The sequence below is a fragment of the Phascolarctos cinereus genome, unplaced genomic scaffold, assembly GCF_003287225.1.
Source record: "Phascolarctos cinereus isolate Bilbo 61053 unplaced genomic scaffold, phaCin_HiC Scaffold_2;HRSCAF=192, whole genome shotgun sequence".
NCBI classification, from domain to species: Eukaryota; Metazoa; Chordata; class Mammalia; order Diprotodontia; family Phascolarctidae; genus Phascolarctos; species Phascolarctos cinereus.
The window spans coordinates 203,446,629-203,468,280 of NW_027555625.1; the positions used below are offsets into that span (position 1 = coordinate 203,446,629).

Sequence of the window (21,652 nt, forward strand, 5' to 3'; positions counted from 1 at the left end):
ACCCCGTATTGGCTCCATACAGTTAGAAGACCCCTGCCTGTTTACTTCTAGAATAACCCTGCAAGGAGTTTTCATGAATAAACACTACAAATGGCAAATTTTACAGCTATGCTGAGGGCTAAATGGGTTCCTGATAGCTATCTTGGGGACCTAACACCACACCACCATTTATAAAAATCTCTATAGCAAAAGACTCGAGTGCTAAACAACTGGCTTCAAAGCCCTTTTAGATCATACATATTCAGAAGCTAAGGTCACCCTATACACCATTTTCTTTTTCGCAAATTGTTGGATGATTTATAGTTTGTGTTCATATATCATCTCATTTGATCCTTATATCATCATAAAATAAGCAAGATGAGAAAATCAAGGCCAAGAAAGGTTGTGACACTCGGCTGGAAGGTGGAAAAGCCATGTTAAAAACCCAGGTCTTTCGGCTCCTGCCTGATTCTGTGCTTTCTATTACATCTGCCTTTAGTGTGAAAAAAGTGAATGGTACAAATGGAAAGGGTATTTACATGGAAAGAGAAAAAACACAATAAAGATAATAGTAATAACAATAGCTAGCATTATATAGGGCTTTAAGATCTGCAAAACACTTTACAAATTATCTCATTTTATTCTCACAATAATTCTGGGAGGTAGTCAAGTAGTTGCTATTATTATCCCCATTTTACAGATGAGCAAAGTCAGATAGACAGAGGTTAAATGAACTGCCCAGACTCACACAGATAATAAAGTGTCTGAGGCCAAGTTTGAATTTGGTCTTCCTGACTACAACACTATCTACACCTCGCTATCTACCTAGCTCCTTTCATTCCTCTAATCAGGTTCATTCCTTACACTTAAGAGTGCCCTCCTTCCATCTCTCTCAACAAAACTATTACGGTACAATGCTAGGCATTAGTGGTATAAAGAAGTAAAGTATCTCTGTCTTCTAGGTCCTTACACCTAGAAGTAGAATACAAAAAAAAAAGACTAAAAAAACACTGAACAACTTGCAGGAGGGAGTAGGAAAGAAATCAAGGTATACTTCAACCTAGGAAGTAGCAGCTGAGTTGAGACTTGAAGAATTCTGAACACAGACGAGGTAGCAATGTGTTCCGGGAATTGCAATGGACTGAGAATGAACAGACGTGAGAAACTGAGTAATAGCTAATTTGCCAGTATGACTGGAACACAAAGCAAGTGAAGGGTAGTAGTACAAAATAAGTCTGGAAAGGAGCATGGGCCAGATAGTAGAGTCTTAAACACGTACAGTGAGACATTTCAACTTGATCCTGTAGGCAATGAGGGTGGATGACATGGGTGATTTTGAGCAGGGGAAGTGACACATATTAGAAATATTGTTGGGGCAGCTAGGTGGCGCAGTGAATAGAGCACCAGCCCTGGAGTCAGGAGGACCTGAGTTCAAATCTAGCCTCAGAAACATAATACTCACTAGCTGTGTGACCCTGGGCGAGTCACTTAACCCCAACTGCCTCACCAAAAAAAAAATACACACACATATACTGTTGGCTGTGCAGAAGTCAGACTACAGAGGAAAGACTAGAAGCAGGGAGACAAATAGGAGATTACAGTGATAGAGGCCAATGATGAAAATTGGAACTTTGGGAGTCAAGAGAAGGGAAACTGATGCAGATGAGAGATAAGTCATGGAGATGGAATCAAAAAGACTGGCAATGGATAATCAAAAAGACTGGATGTGAGGAAGAAAGAATAGTTGAGGTTAGTTCTGAGGTTATAAGTATAGGTGACCAAAAGAATGAGGGAAAAGCTTGGAAGAAGGGTGAGTTTAGGTAGGAGGAAGATGAGCTCTGCTTCTGACACCTTGAGGCAGAGAAGCCTACTGGACATCCTGGAAGATATATTTAATAAGTTAGGTGAAGTTCTGTGGCCTGAATCCAACACAAGGATTAGCAATAGGTATGTATATTTGAGAGTTACACACACAGGAATTATCTGAGAGAAGACAGTGACCTAGGAAACACTTATCTTAAGACAGCAAGATGATGATCCAACAATGCATATAGCCAGACAGGAAGAATACCAAAGAAAAGCATCCAAAAAGGGTTAGCCAACAGTATATAAAAGCTCCAGAGAGGTCAGAGTGGATAAGGATTAACAGGCCATCAGATTAAGTAAATACAAGATCATTTCAGCAGAGTGGTGGGACCAGAAGTCAGACCAGTAGGAGTTGAAGACTAGGTAATAAGAAAGTGGAGATAATAGAGATCTAATAATTCTATGACTTTAGTAGTGAATAGGAAATATGTAAGATAACTTCAGGGGATAGTGTGTCAACTAAAGGTTTTTAAAGAATGAAGTAAATTTCACTATGTACACAGGTAGCAGAAAAGAGGTGGTAGATTAAAGATGAGAGATAATCCACAGGATAAATTCCTGGAGATGAGATCTAGGGAACAATGAGAGGAGTAGGCCCGTCTTTCTATGGAGTAAAAATATGTGGTTCATATTTCCTTAATAAAGGTATCCTTTTCAATTTGGAATTATGAACAAAAGGCTATGAAACTGTGCATACCCTTTGATCCAGCAACACCACTTCTAGGTCTGTATTCCAAAGAGATCATAAAAATCCAAAGAGACCCACATGTACAAAAATATTTATAACAGCTCTTTTTGTGGTAGCAAAGAATTGGAAATTGAGGGGAAGCCTATCAATTGGGGAACAGCTGAACAAGTTGTAGTATATGAATCTAATGGAATACTATTGTGCTATAAGAAATGATGAGCAGGCAGACTTCAGAAAAACCTGGGAAGACTTATATGAACTGAAGCTGAGTGAAGTGAACAGAACCAAGAGAATATTGTATACAGTAACAGCCCCATTATACAATGACTAATTTTGATAGACTTATCTCTTCTTAACAATGCAAGGATCTAAGACAACTCCAAAAGATTCATAATGGAAAATGCTGTCTACACGCAAAAAAAGAACTAAGAAGTCTGAATGCAGATTGAAGCATATTATTTGCTCTCCTTTTTTTTTGTTTCTTCTTTCTCATGGTTTCTCCCATTGGTTCTAATTCTTCTTTACAACATGACTAATATGAAAATAGGTTAATACGAATGTATATGTTGAGCCTACATAAATTTACACTACATCTTGGAGTTAGGGAGTGGGGGGGAGAGGTAAAGAGAAAATTTGGAACTCAAAATCTTATGGAAGTGAACGTTGAAAACTAAAAATAAATAAATCAATCTATAAAAAAAAATAAAGGTATCCTCTTGAAGTCCGCCTCAAATGCTATCTTCTTCATGAAACCTTTTGTTTTTCATCACCAATGCACTTGTACAGTACTGTGATCTTTGAACCTTATCCCAACTGGCTGTTTCCCAAGGACTTGCATATAAAAGCCTGATGTTTACAAAGTCAATGATTGAGAAAAGTTTTTCTTAACTCTATCTCAGCACTAGCTTAAAGCTGCTTTCTCTCAAACTATCACTGAAATGCATCAAGCTTCTGAGATAAATATATCTCAAAGCAATATGTGCTTTATATATATAAACCTCTTTGGACTCCTGTTCTATTTTCAAGCTAGACATAAGCTTAATCATCTACTCTGTGGATTAGAAGCCATGGTGACATATCCCCATTCAAAGAATATCTCTAGGCTTAAGCAGGTGGTAGAAAACTGAAGGTCTCCTCAGTACTCCCACCTTTAGCAGTAAACTCCTATAGTGAATGGACTATCCTTTTGAAGGTGCTTTACAACCAAGCCTTTCTATTCAATGATGGCACTAATGATATAATTTTAGGAGAGCAGTTATTTTAGTAGTTAGATGGTATTTTGCTGATTCCTCTTTCAAATGAGGTTCCCTACATTCTTGACAACTAATGGAGTTTATGCTAACTTAAAAGGTATTATATATGACATATTAGAAACTACACTAGGACTTCTAGCCAAGATCACTGTCTGAATGGAGACTGATCAGCTTATATACACTTACTTTTAGCAAAAATTGAATTCATACCAGACTGAATAAATCCAATAATAAAACTATAGCAAATGAGTACTTTTGCTTCATAGCTATACAAAATGTCAACCATAAGAATAGGAAAGGGGGCTGGGATACCAATAAAGCCAAGACAGCACCAGTATAGACAAAGAAGTTGGTAACTTTCCATTGCAACCAGAAACACATGTCGTTAACAGGTTTGGAGGTAGCAACAGTTCCCCCCATTCCCCAAAGTCCCTGGAAGCTGAAGTTGTGTGAAAACCAAAGCGGCCCAGGTGGCCAGTCTCCAAGTTCCCTAGCACTTTGTTACGAGATGCTACTGATGACCTGCGTCAATGCTATGAATCTCAAGACTACGAGGGTCCCCAGAAGGTGGAGGTCAGTGAAAGTAACCCCAATGACTTAGGGAGAGAGATAAAGCAGAGGCAGGGTCTGAGCCTGGCTCAAAACCCAAGTTAACTAAAAATGTAAAAATAGTAAGATGTACAAAAGAGAGTAATTGTAACAATGGCAATCATAAATTCAAAGGAAAAAATGGATTTTTCTAGAAGGACTACATAAATACTTAGAAAAAGTGAAATAAAAGCTTCAGGGGAAAGAAATGGAAAGAGAATAAATAGCTTAGAAAATAATGTGGTAAACCTTACCCAAGAAATGGACTCCCTGAAAACCAGGACAGAAATCAACGACTATGACACAGCCAAAATCAAGACTGGAAAAATTTTTTTTGAGATAACTGACATCAAAGACAACTAATAATTTAAGAATCATTAGATTCTCTGAAAACAATGATCAAAGAAACCATTTTATCATCTCCTCAAAATACAAATGGCAAAGTCCCAGAACTGTCACAGCCTGAATCAAGAGCTCCCCTTGTCAAAGAAAAAACACTGCAAGCCTAGTTCTGAGTTCAAGTCCTGAGAAACCAGTCAAGATCACAAAGAGATCTTAGAGTACTACAAAAGACAAGAGATAAAAGCTTACAATCAAGAATAATTTGCCTTGTGAAGCTAAGTATAATCCTATGGGGTAAAAAAGTGGATCTTTAATGGAAGAGAAGATGCTCAATCACTTCTCTGTTGAAATGACCAAAGGGTAAATTTATTTGACCAACTGGAAAAAGGTTTTTTTTTTAAATTTTATTAATTTATTTTGATTTATCAACAATCACTTCCATATGCTTTTGAGTTGAAAAAGGGGTTTGATGATGAGATTGGAGAGAACAAGTGTTCCTTCAGTCTTAATGCTTTCAAAGGTGATTAAGGAAGTTAAACAAGAAAAACAGTATTTGGGGGTGGACTGGTTCTGTTTGAGGGCTTTAAAAGGGCAAGAGAATGGAGAATAAAAGGAATACACTAGTGTAGAGAAGAAGAAAGGGATGCAATTTGCTATTTCTCAAAATTGGAGAATATGTAAAAACACAGGCAACAGGGCAGGGATCAGAAGAACCCTCACTCTTACCTGAAAAGGAGACAGGAAAGTTGAACCCACACACAGTTTTGTGTGAAAACACAAGAAAACAAACAGGAATGAGAAGGTGTGGTAAAAAGGGAAAATAAGTCCAGGGAATAAATAACAACAAGCAAAGCAAAATTTCTGATTATGAAAGTGCAGTTAAAAGTGGGAAAAGATCTAGAACCTAATGGGGTGCCCTTCAATGGCTGAACAAATCATTATATAATGAATTTATTGTGCCATTAAAAAAAGACAAAAGATACTTTTAGAGAATCCTTGATATTATGAACTAATACAGAGTTCAAATGAGCAGAAATAGAAGAACAAATTACACAAATACAACAAGGTTGTAAAAGAAAAACTATGAAAGACAAAGCATTCAGATCAATTCAAGGACCAACCATGCCTCCCCAGAGGATCTATGATGAAGTATGTTACTTCCTGAAAGAGACAATTTGTACATGGCCACTGTGTGGATTCCTTTTCCTTGTCTGTTACAAAGGCCTTTGGCCTTCCTCCTTTGTCTCTTCCTTTCTCTCTCTCTTTCTTTTTTAAAATTAGGGAGCCAGGAGTTTGGAGACTAGAAAGGATGGGTAGGCCACTGAAGTATTTTTTCTTTTTAAAAAGAGAATAGTTTTACAAGTAATGTGTATTATATTTTTAAAAAAAGCTAGTGGAATGGAGAAATCACAGTTGCATATACAATTTTGTTTTTGTGTTCTGTTATATACAGGAAAAAGTTTTTTGAGATCTAAGTTCAGAATTTAAAAATTAAAAGGTTATATAAGGGAGAACTTATAGGCTAATTGCTAGAGCTTAACTTCAGACCCCCAAACGAAAGAACCCCATATATCTCTATAAAAGCAAAACAGGTTAATTTCTAAACTGATCTATACTGTTTCTAAATTTATTTTTATCCTTCTAGTCACTAATGAATGCTGTCAGTAACATCTCAATTATCTAAATGTCTAGAATATATGTGAGCAGATGATTTGGCATCTGTAACTTCTATTTCTCTACTGCATTTAAGGATGTCACTACGCTGCCTCAACAAAGTCTCAGTGAAGGGACAATTCCACATTCTAATAAGAGTATGAATTCTAAAACCATCCATATTCTGATGATTGCTTATCCAGAAACCTAGAGATTCTCAAGGAAATTTAATAAATTAGGAGCTAAATTAATACAGAAGTCATCCTCTTCAGTTGAATGGATAGGACATCAGATTTTGAATCAGAGAATCTGAAGTTTAAACCCAAGGATCTGCTACTTAATTACACTTATGTGACACTGGACAAGTCATTTAACCTTTTTCGGTCTCAGTTTCCTGAACTGTAAATGATGGATTTGGTCTATGATCTCTAAGGTCCCTCCCAGGTCTAGCCAGCAAGTATTTATTATTAAGCAATTCCTATGTACTAGGTACTGTTACAATCTAGGGATATAAAGGGGAAAACAGCACCCCTGATAGAAGTACAGGTACATAACAGAGAGACATTACTCCTATCACTCACACTGTGTCCCATGCAAAACTCTCACTCAGCCTTCACCTCAAATGTAGCATTACGTAGGATGGACCCGGAGAGGCAAGGGTCCCTTAACCCCAAGGCTCCACACTCTTCAAATTGGTATACTTCATTTTACACAATACATGTATCTTTTCAGAACTGTGTGTTACGCCCAACCCACCTTGTGTACCCAGAAAAATTAAGTATGAACAAAATGAACTGACAGTAAATTCTTTTTCTTTCTACCATATTCTTCCAAATACTTGGTGCAAGGAGCAATGAATTCTCCCACACCTAAGTGAGCCTACAAACACATACACGTTTTCCCTGCCCAAAAAATGCTTTCACACACCACACCACACACACACACACACACAACACACACACACACACACACACAACTTGTCAAGGCAGAATGGGAGAGAGATTAAGGATAACCCTCACTGGGCCACTCACATCACAAGCTGAGATGTAACGAAGCTTTCCCCGCCCCCACCATCCCAATTCACAGACTACTCAAAGTTTTGCCCAGGGAAGGCCTCTCGGCCCACCCAAACCGACACCCCTCACTGCCATCGTTTCCTCCCCTACAGGAAGAACTTCCTCGACTAGGCTTCTTCACTACTGGGTCCCACCCCCATCCCCCACCCCAGCGCACACTCACACTCACATCTCCCTCTTACAGTGGGTTTGGTCCCCTACTTACACCCGCTCACAGACAGCAGCCCCCCCCCCATGTGGGAGGGCCTCCCATTTTTATCCTTCCTCCTTAAGCACCGTCCTATTCCTCACTGGGGGACTCCGTGCTCCTGTCCCCCGCCCCAAGTAACACCAAACTCCAGCCCACTCAGACTCCTCCCCCCACCACGCAGGGATCCCAAAGTCCTTCACTTTAACTCTCCGACAAACTCCCCGCACGGCCCCCACCACCGTCCTCCCCCCATCCCAGCTCATCCTCTTCCCCTCCTTCCCGTCCACAGCAGCACTGTCCCAACCCCCGTACGTTCTCCGACCAGAGGCCACCCCTTCCTTTGGGCTCCCTCCTCGCGCCCCCGGCCGGCCCGGACGCCACAATGGCCGCGGGAGGCGGAGGATGAAGCCGGCAGTCCGCACGCGCTACCCCCTTCCCATCCCCCCATCGCTCTCCCAACGGCCGCCTCCGCGCGCGCGCGCGCCCGCCCGCCAGCTTAGCGCTTACCGAACCCTAGGCCGGTCATGTCGAGGAGCGCCCGGGGGCACCGCTGCAATAAGAGCTGCCGCTGCAAAGCCCGCTCGCCCGCTCCCTCTGCCACCCTCCCGCTCTCTCCTCCCTAGCCCCGCCGGCCCGGCGAACCCCGCCCTCCGCCCAGGAGGAGCGGGGAGGGAAGCAAGAGAGCTGCAATAGCAGCGGGGAGGTTGGACGAGAAAACGCTCGCCAAGCCGTGGCCGCACCTCATTGGTCCACGGGTTCTTCACTTATTTGAATAGCCAATGGGAGTTGGCCGGGTAGAGAATCACGTCTTCATAGGCAGTGAGTGGGGGAGGGTACCTAACTTCAGGGCCCTGCCTCCTGCCTTCCTCATATGTGGTCCTTTTCGGTTCTGAGGCTCAACCCCGCCCCTTCCCCTCGCCCCAGTCCCGCCCCGCGCCATCCCATTTGTGTCCTCGACTTTGCTCTTTCTCTCCTCAGTTACTCAACTTCTTGCTGTTACGTTTCTCTCTGCCTTCCATTTAATAATAATTATAGTATAGCACTTATGTAGCGCCTTAAGGGTTGTAATGCGCTTTACACATGTTATCTCCCCACGCTGTGGAGGTGACATTATTACCCCCATTTTACAGATAAAGAAACAGATTAAGTGATTTGCTCAGGGTTACACAGCCATAAAGTGTCTAAGGCAGGACTTGAATACATGTCTGTCCTGACCTTGCCAACTAGCTGTCCTAATGCTTTTTATTAGAAGAGAGGAACTCATCCTAACCAGCCTGTATATAGACCCTCATCTAAAACATACCTGAGAAGACACCATTCTGCCTCTGCTTCTTATACTTCAGTGTTGGGAGCTCACTACCTCACTAGAAGCATATTTATGGTAACCTAAAATCAATTTATTGAGTATAAAGTGTGCCAGGCTCTGGACTAGGTTCCCAGGAAACAAATACAAAAATCAATCAGCCAACAAGCATTTATTAAGCTCCTACTATGAGACCGTGCCAGGCACTGTGCTAAATGCTGGGAAAATAAAGGAATGAAGTCTAGGTCCTCAAGGACTTCCCTTCAATCTTTCCCCATACCTTCCTTCCCCTTCCCCTGCTGTCCTAGTCACCTAAAGCAGGGGAAATGTGCCAGGCATTGTGCTAAGTGCTTTACAATATTATTTCTTTGGATAATATTTGCAAAATGATTAATATGAAGCCTTCAGAACTCATTTAAACAAAGGATGTGTGATTCCACTGATGGGTCCTTAAGGTTTAATCTCCCATACCTGCTAGCCTGACATTTTGAGGACAGATACACATTCTGTCTTTGGGCTGGTACTTGAAGCCTTTCCAGCTTGGGAGGACCCGACCCGCCAGAACTTGCCCTCTGCTGGCATAGCATTTGAGAATTGTGTGTCACCTTCACCCCAGATGAAGTACAAGGACCCAGCCATCATTACATTTATCTATTTTTCTTCCCAAGAAAGAATGGGCTTTTCTTTGGCCCTGGGGAACCCAATTACTTTATTAATGACTAAATGTTAAGCATCTCAGAATTTTTGGATGAAGTTTTTATTGGCTGTGTGACATTGGGTAAATCACTGAGTCCATTTAAGCTTTAGTTTCTCTATCTGGAAAATGAGGGGGTTAGTCTAGATGATTTCCAATTCCAGCTGTAATATGCAATTTTCTTTTCTTTTCTTTTCTTTTTTTTAAGGCAGTTGGGGTTAAGTGACTTGCCCAGGATCACACAGCTAGTAAGTGTCAAGTGTTTGGTCTGATGCCGGATTTGAATTCAGGTCCTCCTGACTTCAGGGCTGGTGCTCTATCCACTGCAACACCTAGCTGCCCCCTAACATGCAGTTTTCTAAAGGAAGCATTATATTTCGTTGAACAAATGCATGTTATGACAAAGAACATCTTATCAACAAAAAACATTGGACTTAAAGCTGGAAGGGACCTTACTTTAATCTTTAATTTTGCTGAGGAGGAAATTGAGGTTAAATCATTTGTCTAGGATTTGAACCCAAGTGTTATGAGCCTAGACACAATGCTCTTCTTATTGTTAGGAAAATGCTTATGTGTCTCTTTTCCAAACTTCCATCCTTCAATAGCTCTTTGATGCTTCTCAAATAAAGCCTTTGGCTAGCATGCAAAGTCTTCCACAATCTAGCAGGACCCATATATATACATATATATAATACATATATACATATCTATATATATATATATAATTTTTCACTATCCTCTATCTTGTACTCTATCACAACCCGTCTTGTACTCCACCTATATCTTGCCTCCATACCTCGGAATCCCTCTTATTCCACCCCCCCACCCCTCCACCCCCAGCCTTTCTCTCCCGGCCACCCCCCCCATCCTCACCTATGAAATTCCCAGTCATCCTTTAAGACTTAGCTCAAGAAGCACAGCTTCCTTGAAGGGATCCTTAATTCCCTCAATCAGAAGTGAAGATCCTTATTCAGACTTCTTGTACCATTTACTACCTTTCCTTTTTTTGTTCTCTTTTGCATCATCGAAGAGATTTACCATAAGAAAAGGAGAGGGGGCCGGTTATACCAGTTACTCTATGGTTATCCACAAACCATCAAGAGAAGGCCCCCAGCATATTTGATGGTATCTCTGTGGAGGATTTACCTCTGTGGTGTAAGAATTACCCTGGATGAGAAGGTGTGGATGGGCTATGATTGCCATCGTATACAGGATGAGAGAGCACTGAACAATCGAACTGTTGAAATTATTTTCTATGTGTATTTGCATATTCTTCCCATGCTGTAGGTCCAAAAGGGCAGAGATCAGTGTGAAGAGGCCCACGTGTTGATTTTCTGCATCTTTCCTGACCCCTACTAAGGTGCTAATGGATGTTGTCCACATGGTAAGTGAACATAGTAAGTACTTATTGAATTCAATTATTATTCATTATATTCTTAATCCTTTCTCTCAAGAAACATCTTTAAAGGCATAGTTCTTTCTTTTTTTGGAGGGGGGAAGGCCAAGGAGTCCTGACCTGTGACTTAATTGGTCCTGGGAACTCCTGGGGAAGAAATGCCCTCTACCAATATAGATCCGCCATTCAGACTCAGAGTTGCCCAGGGGCACCGAGAGGTAAAGTAATTAGCTTATGAACATATAGCCAACTTCCTGAGGGTAGGGACTGTCTTTTACCTCTTTTTGCATCCCACTTCTTAGTACATTGCCTGGCACATAGTAAGTGCTTAATAAATATTTATTTATTAAATTAATTTCAGAGAAGGGACTTCAAGCTAGGTGTTCCTGCGTCTAAGGTTGACTCTATCCACTAGCCCACTTTGTGATTCTTTACAGAATATTTCTTTAGTGAATGGAGTACCAATTCTTCAATAAAGGTTTTAAGCCCTGAAGATAGACATAAACAGTTCAAGACTTCTCAAATGTTGGCAAAAAACTAATGTGATTGTAATGCCCTCTGTCCCACCTTCTGTGGGATGTCTCTAACAGCTCAAGCCTCAAGTGCCTTTACTGTTGAACTCTTTCCTTATCACTTTGGAGTTGTTTAATTAACATATGTGAACCTCTCACCCCCTTATCACTGACCAATGGTACCACTTCCACCACTGCCTCAGTGGGCTGATTTGGTATTAGACCCCAACCATGTTTAGCAGGGACTTCTTGGATCCCATTCTATCCCTTATGCAAGGGGATATGTGGTATGTTTTGTTGCTCATAGAGGTTATGTTTGTCCAAATGGGTCTGCCTAGATGTGAGTCAGAGGTATTCATAGATATCTTTAGAATCGTCACTGCCCACCCTTCTCCAGAGGAATCTTTGATTCCTGCCAGGAGGGTTGTAGGAGGTTGAAGCCAGAGGCTAGCTACTGTGCTCTCCTCAGACAAAGGATTCTGGACCAGAATTATATCTATTCTTCTCACTCCATACCCAAATATTATTAGTCTAGAAGAAATCATTTTTAAGGTCAAGATGTTGTTTGTCCTTCGTTCCCAAAGAGGACCAATGGCATCATGAAGCTGATGTCTTGACTTGTGTGTGAATTGCATTAAAGTGAGCCAGAGCTGTGCAAAGTCATCAGCCTCACTCTCTCCTCCAGAGTCATGGGAGTCCAGTGGCAAGATAGAAGTTAACTGGCAATGATGCAGAATGTGGTGGGTGACTTTGGCATTTTTAAACTAAGGTCAGTGGGTCCCAAGGTCATTGTTTGGGCCCTGATTGGCTCAGAATAAATGTAAATAGCAATTGTTTCTGTTTTGGCCAGAAACTCTGAGGATATTTCCCTCCCAGATCGATTTTTATTTTATTTTTTTATTTTTTGACTAGATAAAGAAGCCATTCTCTGCCTTAATCACTAAATGAGCCTTGGCTCAGTCAAATTGAGACCTGTTAAAGACCTTAGCTTGAAAAGACTAAGGTGCCCATTGCGTCCTGGGCTATGTCCAGTTGTCCTGATCTTCATCTTGCCACTGGACCCAGATGGCTCCAGGGAAAGTGAGGCTGGTGAGTTTGCACAGCCCTCCCTCACTTAAATCCAATTCACTCGCATGTCATGGCATCATGGTGTCATGGTCCTCTTTGAGAATCAAGGATAAACAACAACCTTCTCCAGGTCTCAGTTTGACTGAGATGATGCCCATTCAATGGCTAAGGGCAAGGTAAGAATTGAGACAAAGGATGGCCTGGCTTGCCATCACAAAAGAATCAATCTGGAAGGGGAAGAACCTCAGAGTTTCTGGCCAAAACAGAAAATAATTGCTATTTATGCTCACTCAGAGCCATCAAAACCCTAACAAAGAGCAAGAGAGGCTTGGGCTGAGATTTTTTATTGGCTGTTCAACGAAAGTTAAAGGGATTTGGGCTTAAAGGTATGGTGCAGTAGTTCCATTTGAATCACAATAGGCTTTTTAAAAGCCTTTTTTTAGAACAATATTTCATAACTGAAAACTGCACAAGAAAAAGAGTTAATTGTTCCAAAAAATAATAATGATAAAATAAATGGTAAATTAAAAAAAAATCTAGTTCCCAAACCTCAAGATAGCTTACAAAATATAAATGACCAAAATTATAATTCTTTGGACAGAGCACCCATATATAAGGGGAAGAAGAAGAAGAAGAAGAAGAAGAAGAAGAAGAAGAAGAAGAAGAAGAAGAAGAAGAAGAAATAATTCTGATAGTATCATTGTTCTTTGTTCTTGAAGAAGACCAATGACATCATGAGGCTGATGTCTTAACTTGCATGTGAGTTGGATTGAAGTGAGCCAGAGCTGTGCAAAATCATCAGCCTCACTGTCTCCTCCAGAGCCATAAGACAATAGTCAAGATGACTGGCGATGGCCCGGTAGAGTCAAGATGAGTTCCTGATCAATTTCCCAAGCTATATATCTAAGGCTTGACTCCCTTCTCACCTAATGTTGGTTCTGCAAAGAACGCCATTAGTAAATAGCATCCATTTAAATAATAAAAAACCCTATTTAACCAAGTCAATAGCAAAACAGAAGTCAGAGAAGGTACCCAGATGAGATAATATTGAGTTGAATGAACTCTCTTACTATGAGTGAGATAGCTTAATAGAGAGAGAATCCCAGATCTTGCCCAAAGTGAAAGTCCCCAAAGTTTCTGGTATAGCAAGGTAGGGATAAGGGACATTATGTAAGTGTTGGTTCCTCTACATGTCAGCTTCTTCCCAAAGTCTTAGTGTTTCTTCAGGAACCTGTGAACCTTGTGTCTTCTTTTTTGAAGTTGGAAGCGAGATGATCAAGATCTCTCATCTCCCTCAAGCTCTGACAATTCCACCCTTCCTGCAGGCATAGAACATCAAATAATCTCCACCAATGAAGGGAGTCCCATGCAAATGGGTTTTGAGCCTCAGGTTTCACTTCTATAAGTTTCCCTTATAACTCTACACCTCCCCAGAGAACAAACAAACAAACAACTTCTGGGGCCACTTTCCACCTGAGGAAGGCATGTCAGTCCATGACTGAACTGTTTCTTTCTGGTCTTCAGTATGTGCTAAATAAACCAGTTTGCTTAACTCATTTCCTGCCTTCATAGATCTCACTGTTTCCTAAGTACCTGAAGGGACTTCCCTGGAGCACACCTAACCAATGGCACAGTGACAGGTCATTCCCCACCTCACTGACTCCTAAGGAGAGCCAGATGGGGTAAGATAGAATCTATTACTTTTAGTTTTTTTAGTCACATCAGAAGAAGAGGAAAAGATCACCGTAGAATTTTCTCCAAAGAGCACTTTAGGTTCAGCTTAAACAAAGGAAAAGCCCTCCTCTTGCTCCTGAGCACAGTGCCTGTCAATATATAAATGCTTATTCTCTTCCATCCCTTTGAGTGCCATCATTTATCTTACTGATTCCAGGTTTGTTAGGAATTTGCTTGGACTCAAATGTGGGAACACAACCCTACCCCCACAAAAACAAACAACAATTGCTAAGCTTTCCAAACATTCTGACAGAAATCTAGTATAATTCCTTGATCCATTTAATAAATGATAGATTGCTCCAGGTTTGGGATTTTCTCTAAATCACTAATAACTAGAGAAATGCAAATTATTTATTTTTTATTTTTGTTGTTTCTAAAAAAAATATTTATTTTTAGTTTTCAACATTCACTTTTATAAGATTTTGAGTTCAATTCTTTTCCTTTCCTCCCTTCCCTCCTCCCTCCCTAAAATAGTATGTAATATGATATAAACTATACATATACAATCATATTAAACATATTTCCCATTAGTCATGTTGTAAAGAAGAATCAGAACCAAAGGGAAAAATCCCAGGAAAGAAAAAAAAGAGAGAAAATAGTATGCTTTGATCTGCACTTAGACTCCATAGTTCTTTCTCGGGATATGGATAGCATTTTCCATCATGAGTCTTTTGGAATTGTCTTAGATCATTGCATTGCTGTGAAGAGCTAAATCTATCATAATTGATCACCACACAATGTTGTTATTACTGTGTACAAAGTTCTCCTGGTTCTGCTCGCTTTCCTTAGCATCAATTCATGAAAAAACCTTTCCAAAAAGAAAAAAAAGAAAAAACCTTTCCAGATTTTTCTGAAATCTACCTGCTCATCATTTCTTATATTCCATTATATTCATATACCACAACTTGTTCAGCTATTCCCCAATTGATGGGCAACCCCTCAATTTCCAATTTTTGCCACCACAAAAAAGAGCTACTATAAATATATTTGTACATGTGGGTCCTTTTCTAATTTTTATGATCTCTTTGGGATACAGACCTAGAAGTGGTATTGCTGGATCAAAGGGTATGCACAGTTTTATAGCCCTTTGAGCATAGTTCCAAATTGCTTTCCAGAATGTTGCTGGACCAGTTTATAATCCAATATGCAACAAACAAGAGAGAAAGCAATAGTCAAATAGAAGTGATGGTGGAGAAACAGGCCTGAAACATCGTGGGTTAAACTTCATAACATTTACTCACAGGTGAATCAATAGAGGCAGGTTAGGAAAAGTATACCTCTTTATTGTTTAGTTATTCAGTCATCCCTGACTCTTCATGGCCCCATTTGACAAAGATACTGGAATGGTTTGCTATTTCCTTCTCCAGTTCATTTTACAGATGAGGAAACTGAGTCAAATAGGGTTAAGTGATTTGCCCAGGGTCACATAGCTAGTAAGTGTCTGAGAACAGATTTGAACTCAGGAAGATGAGCATTCCTGACTTCAGGTCCAGCACTCTATCAACTGCAACACCTAGCTCCCTCTTCTGTAATTGAACCATGCAAAAAACAAATATTGATTCACTTCTGAGCAAATGTTATGAAGTTTAACCCATGATGGTTCAGGCACACCTAAAAACCAAAGATATACACAGAATAAAAATGAGAGTCTGGAAAAAATGTATTATGCATTAGAGGAATCTAAAAAGCAAGAGTTGAAATCATACCATCAAAGGAAAAAATAACAGTCACAAGATAAAAAGAGATAAAAAAGAAAACTACATTTTACTAAAAGGAATCATAGACAACAAACCAATATCAGTATCAAATTAATATGCTTTATATGTCTCATGATCTAAATTCTTAGAGGAAAAATTTACTAAAATACAAGAAAACACCAATAGTAATATGGTATTGGTAGGAGATTTCAATGTCTGCTAGTTTTTTATGAATTTATCAGAGAGATAAATAAAATGGAAAATATAGAACTAAACAAATTGCAGAATCCAGAGCTAAATGGTTTACTAAATGGAACTGCTAAAGGATATACATATATTTCAGCACCATGTGGAACTTTTATAAATATTGGCCACACTTTGGTCCACAGAGATGTGACAAATACATGTAGAAAGGCAAAAATAGTAAACACATCTTTTAGAGATCATAAAAAAATAAAATTAGTGATCAGTTCAGTTAACATGAATGAAAGACACAGATCTGATGAAATATTAGATAATGTATGGGTCAAAGAATAAATCATATAGTCCTAAGGGGAAAAATCATATCCCTACAAAAATACATCAACAAATTTTAAAAAAGACCAATAAATTGAAAATACATTTTTAAAAAATTAGAAAGCTATATGAAAGAATTCTCCAAGTCACAAGTAAGAGAAATTCAAATCAAAACAACTCTGAGGTTCACCTTACTCCCTATAAACTGGTAAAGATGACAAAGAAGTGGTAACAGTCAGTGTTAGGTTGTGAGAAGATAGATATACTGGCATATTGCTCATGAAACTATGAATTGGTACAACCATTTTGGAAAGTAAATGGAATTATGCCAATAAAATGGCTAATGTGTCCATACCCTTCAGTCAGAGATTATATTACTGGGCTTATAGCACAAGGAGACCATTGCTAAGAGCAGTCATCATATACACCAAAATAGTTATAGTTGCACTTTCTGTGGGAGTGTAAAATTGCAAACAAAATAGATGTTCATTAATTGGGGAGTGGCTCAACAAATTATGGTATATGAATGTAATGGAATATTACTGTTCTGTGAGAAATGATGAGTGTGCTGAATACAGAGAAGTACGGAAAAATCTACATGAACTGATACAGAGTGAAGTAAGCAGAACCAAAAAACAATATAAACAATTGCTGTAACAATGTAAATGGAAATAACAATTACACACATACACATAAATAAAAAGTGAACAATGCTAAACTATAAAGAATAAGTATGGCTTAAAAGAAGAGATATGAGAAGATGCTTCTAACCCACTCCTTTGTGGAAATGGAAGAGCCATAAATGTTGCACATTGCACTTGTTTTTAGACTTTTTCCATCTATTGGCTGGTTGTATTGATTTTTCTTTTTGTATGATTTTTTTTTGTCTTTAAAATACTATTTGCTATATGGGATGGATAATAGGGGAAATTACAATAATGTAAATACAAAATACATCAATAAAAACTTGTTAAAAGAATTGTAATTAATATTATTATTTTATCTGTTCATAGCATATCTTGAAGACTATGACAACAAAATATAAGCTTTGATTGGTTTTACCAAGTTGGAAAGGCCTTGGGTATAAACCTAGTGATAGACAGAATTTTTATTCTGAGGCATTTAAGAGTTAGAAAGGGTCTTAGACGCAGTCTAGAACTACTTGAACAGGAAATCTTTCTGCAATATCTCCAACAAGTAGACATCCAGTGATGTGGAACCCACTGGCTGTCTAGGCAGCTTACTCCACTTTTGGACATCTCAGGGTTTTACAAGCTTTTCCTTCAAAAAGTTATCATGATATATCTGTATTTATCTCTCTGAAACTTGTTTCTATGGTTCCTGGTTTCTTCTTCTTGGGCTGAACTATTGCTTCTTCCACATGACAATCTTTCAAACACTTGAAAACAGCAATCATGTCTTTTCCCAGTCTCTTCTTCTGTAGTCTAAACGTTCAGGACAGGAAAAGGTTAAGTGGCCTTCTCAAAGTTAGCTATCATTAATAAAAATGTGTGAGCAGGACAGTGGCTAAGACATTTGAATGCTATGATACCATTGGGATGATTCCTGGCTGTCTGTCAAAATCAATTGATAATACTTTTGATGTATGTCTCCATCACCTTACAGCTACCAAGTATTGATTCTTACTAATGCTTATTTCAAACCCATAGATTGTTAATATTTAAAATATTTGTGTTTTTTTCTTCTCTTATTCTCATTAGCAGCAAGCCTGAGAGAGCCATAAATAAATCTCAGCAGGATCTCAGAAACCATGTCTTCTACACATAAGCTGCAATTTCAGCATGAGTTCTCTATAGCTGACAGCATTGATTACCAAAAAAATCAGATGTGCAAATACAGGATGTGGGAAGATGTTATTAGACAACAAGTTGTGTGGGGAAAAAATAAATATGGTGGCTTGAGTAGACTCTGATATAGCAGCTGAAGAAGCTATTGCCAGCTCTGGCTGTGCTAATAGGAATACTGTGTCTGAATGACAAAGAGGATGGTCTCATTGCACTCTGCCCTGGTTTTACTATGTCCAGAGTACTGTGTTTGTTCCTTTAGGAAGGACATTGACAAAATGGAGCACTCTAGAAGAGGATGATCAGGAGAGTGATAAGACTGGTAATTATGTCATTAAACAGTCAGTTGAAGGAACTGAGCACATTCATTTCAGAGAAGAGAAAGCTTAGGGGGAAATATGAAAATGGGTTTCAAGCACAGTTGATTCTTGTCATTTGAGGTATGCTGAATTAGTGAATATGAAATCATTTTTCCTTTGGGAAATATAGGGTTAATTTCCTGTAAACCTCTGGTCACAATGTTTGCTTTAGCATTTTCTGAGCGGCTTCACGTACAGATTGGTTAATTTCCTCTTCCCTTTTCTGGATGTATTGTATTATTGATTAATATTGAACTCGTGGTCAACAGCACTAGAACTCACACCTGAACAAAACTTATCTAACACATGTATTTTCTCCATAAGGCACATTATGGGTTTCTTGCATTTAGGAACATTAAACAGCACTTTAGCACTTCATCTGGGGGCCATTTTAAACAGCAAAATCACCAAAAAGCACACAAAAATGTGAAAAACACGAGGAACTAAATAGACCATAAAAAGAACACTTGTTTCTATTATGAGAGCTGAAACAAGAAGGCAGAGCCTCACCTTGTTCAACCTCAGCTGGGAATGTTTCCAATCAGCGACTCAAATTTTTCATTACTGTGCATATCTGTGAATGACTATGAGAGTACTCTGAATATTGATTTTGGGCTTACAAATAAATTTTAGCAAGTAGGCATATTTGCAAATAAGGAATCTATGATTACTGATTAGCTGTATTTGAAAAAAAAATGGTCACATAGATGAGAAACTTGACTTCTTGTTCTTAGCCCCAGAAAGCAGAACCAGGGGTAATGGATGGAAGCTATGAAGATGTGGATTTAGGCTTAACATCAGAAAAAAAAACTGGCTAATAATTAGAGTTATCTGAAAGTGGAATGGGACACTCTAGATTTAGAAGGTTGTGAGCTTCCCATTATTGAATGTCTTCACTTATAGGCTGGGTGATCAACATCAGGGATGTTGAAGAGTAAATTCCTGTTTAGGTATGGATTGGACTAGATGGTTTCTGAAGTTTCTTCCAAGCTGAGATTGCAGAATATGTAACAAGATAAAAATAAATGGTAATGGTTACCTTTTCCCAATTGTATTTGTATTTTTTTTTTTAGGCAATTGGGGTTACATGACTTGCCCAGGGTCACACAGCTAGTAAGTGTCAAGTGTTTGGTCCAAGGCCAGATTTGAACTCAGGTCATCCTGATTTCAGGGCTGGTGCCCTATCCACTGTGCCATCTAGCTGCCCCTGGTATGTGTATTTTAAAAGGGAATAATTTCTTCTATCAAAGGAATTATTTCCCCAATAGTGAGATCTTAAGGTAGAGAAGCTATTCAGGCACAGTCACATTTTTGGGCCAGATTCCATTCCATACTCCTCAGATAACACTATATAATGGACCTTCCTTCTTATTTGAATTAAGGTGAGGGTGAGTGCTGGTGGAAAGGTTCAAAGACTTGGGTGATCAAGCTGTATGTGGGTAACAGTAGCAGGGTTATGTCAGCTAGGATGGAGCTTCTGTCCATAGAGCGGAAAGAAGGATGGTAAAATATAATAGCTAAAATCTTCCCTTTGCTTTCCTCAAAGCCTGGATTTCAGACAGGGTAAGTCAATCCTAAGCTAAGTTTTCCTTATAGGATCATAGAATGTTAGGGCTAGGAGGAGCCTAAGACATTAGATGTCAGGCCATCTCCAGTCATCCTGACCTATATCTTGCCATTGGATCCAGATGGCTCTGCAGGAGAAATAGACTAGTGATTTTGCATAGCCATCTCTCACTTAAATCCAATTCACTTGCAAGTCATGGCATCATCTTCTGGATGCCATGGTCCTCTTGAGAATGAAGGACAAATAACAACAACATAATAACAAGGAGAAATTATCTACTCAAATCTTCTTATTTGATAGATTAGGAAGCTGAAGATTAAATGATCCCTCCAAGCTTTCAGTGTAAGTTAGTTCCAGAGCAAGGATTAGAATTTAGGTCATAGAATCACAGAATGTCAGAGCTGGAAGGGGTCTTAAAAATAATTTAACCCTAACCTAACCAAAAAAATAAATAGGAAAGAAGTTGAGGAGGTGAATAGAATCTTAAATAAGCTAGATATAATAGCTCTGTGAATGGGAATAGAAAATAATACACCTTTTTCTAAGTGGCACATGGTACTTTTATAAAGATTGACAAGATATTGGGGCATAAAAACATTATAGTTAAATGCAGAAAAGCAGAAATATTAAATGCATCCTTCTCAAATAACAATGAAATAAAATTTTATTAAATAAGGGATTATGGAAACACAGCTTAAAAACTAATTGGAGACTAAACAACCTAATTTTAAATAATGAGTGGGTTAAAGAACCAATCATGGAAATAATCAATAATTTCATTAAAGAGAGTGACAATAACGAGACAACATATCAAAACCTATGGGATGCACCAAAAGCAACAGGAAAATTTATATCTCTAAATGCTTATATCAATAAAATAGAGACAGAACAAGCCAACAAATAGAGTACGCAATTAAAAAAAACTAGAAAAAGAACAAATTAAAAATCTCCAATTAAATACCAAATTAGAAATCTCAAAAATTAAATGAGATTAACAAAATTGAGTGTAAGAAAAACATTGAATTAATAAATAAAACTAGAAGTTAGTTTTTATTAAAAAAATAAACTATTGGTCAATAAAATTTTTAAAAAGAGAGAAGAAAACCAAATCACTAGGATTAAAAATGAAAAGGGTAAATATACCAAGAATGAAGATGAAATCAAAACAATCATGAGGAGTTATTTTGCCCAATTACATGCCAATAAATTTAACAATTTAAGTAAAATGGGGGAATATCTACAAAAATATAAACTGCCTAGATTAACAGAAGGGGAAATTGAATATCTAAATAAATGTATTTTGCAAAAATAAATTGAGCAGGACATAAATGAGCTTCCTAAGAAAAAAAATTATCAGGACCAGATG

At 38.7% G+C, this 21,652-nt stretch overlaps 1 protein-coding gene across 1 annotated transcript in view; it reads right to left on the bottom strand.

Annotated features, from left to right (window-relative positions):
* The window catches only part of PDIA6 (protein disulfide isomerase family A member 6), a 35,962-nt gene extending 27,683 nt beyond the window's left edge, over positions 1-8,279 (bottom strand). The window contains 1 exon segment of the mRNA XM_020992632.2: positions 8,143-8,279. Within this exon segment, the coding sequence (XP_020848291.1) occupies positions 8,143-8,161 (19 nt within the window). The 5' untranslated portion in view covers positions 8,162-8,279.
* Between the last annotated feature and the right edge of the window lie 13,373 nt (positions 8,280-21,652).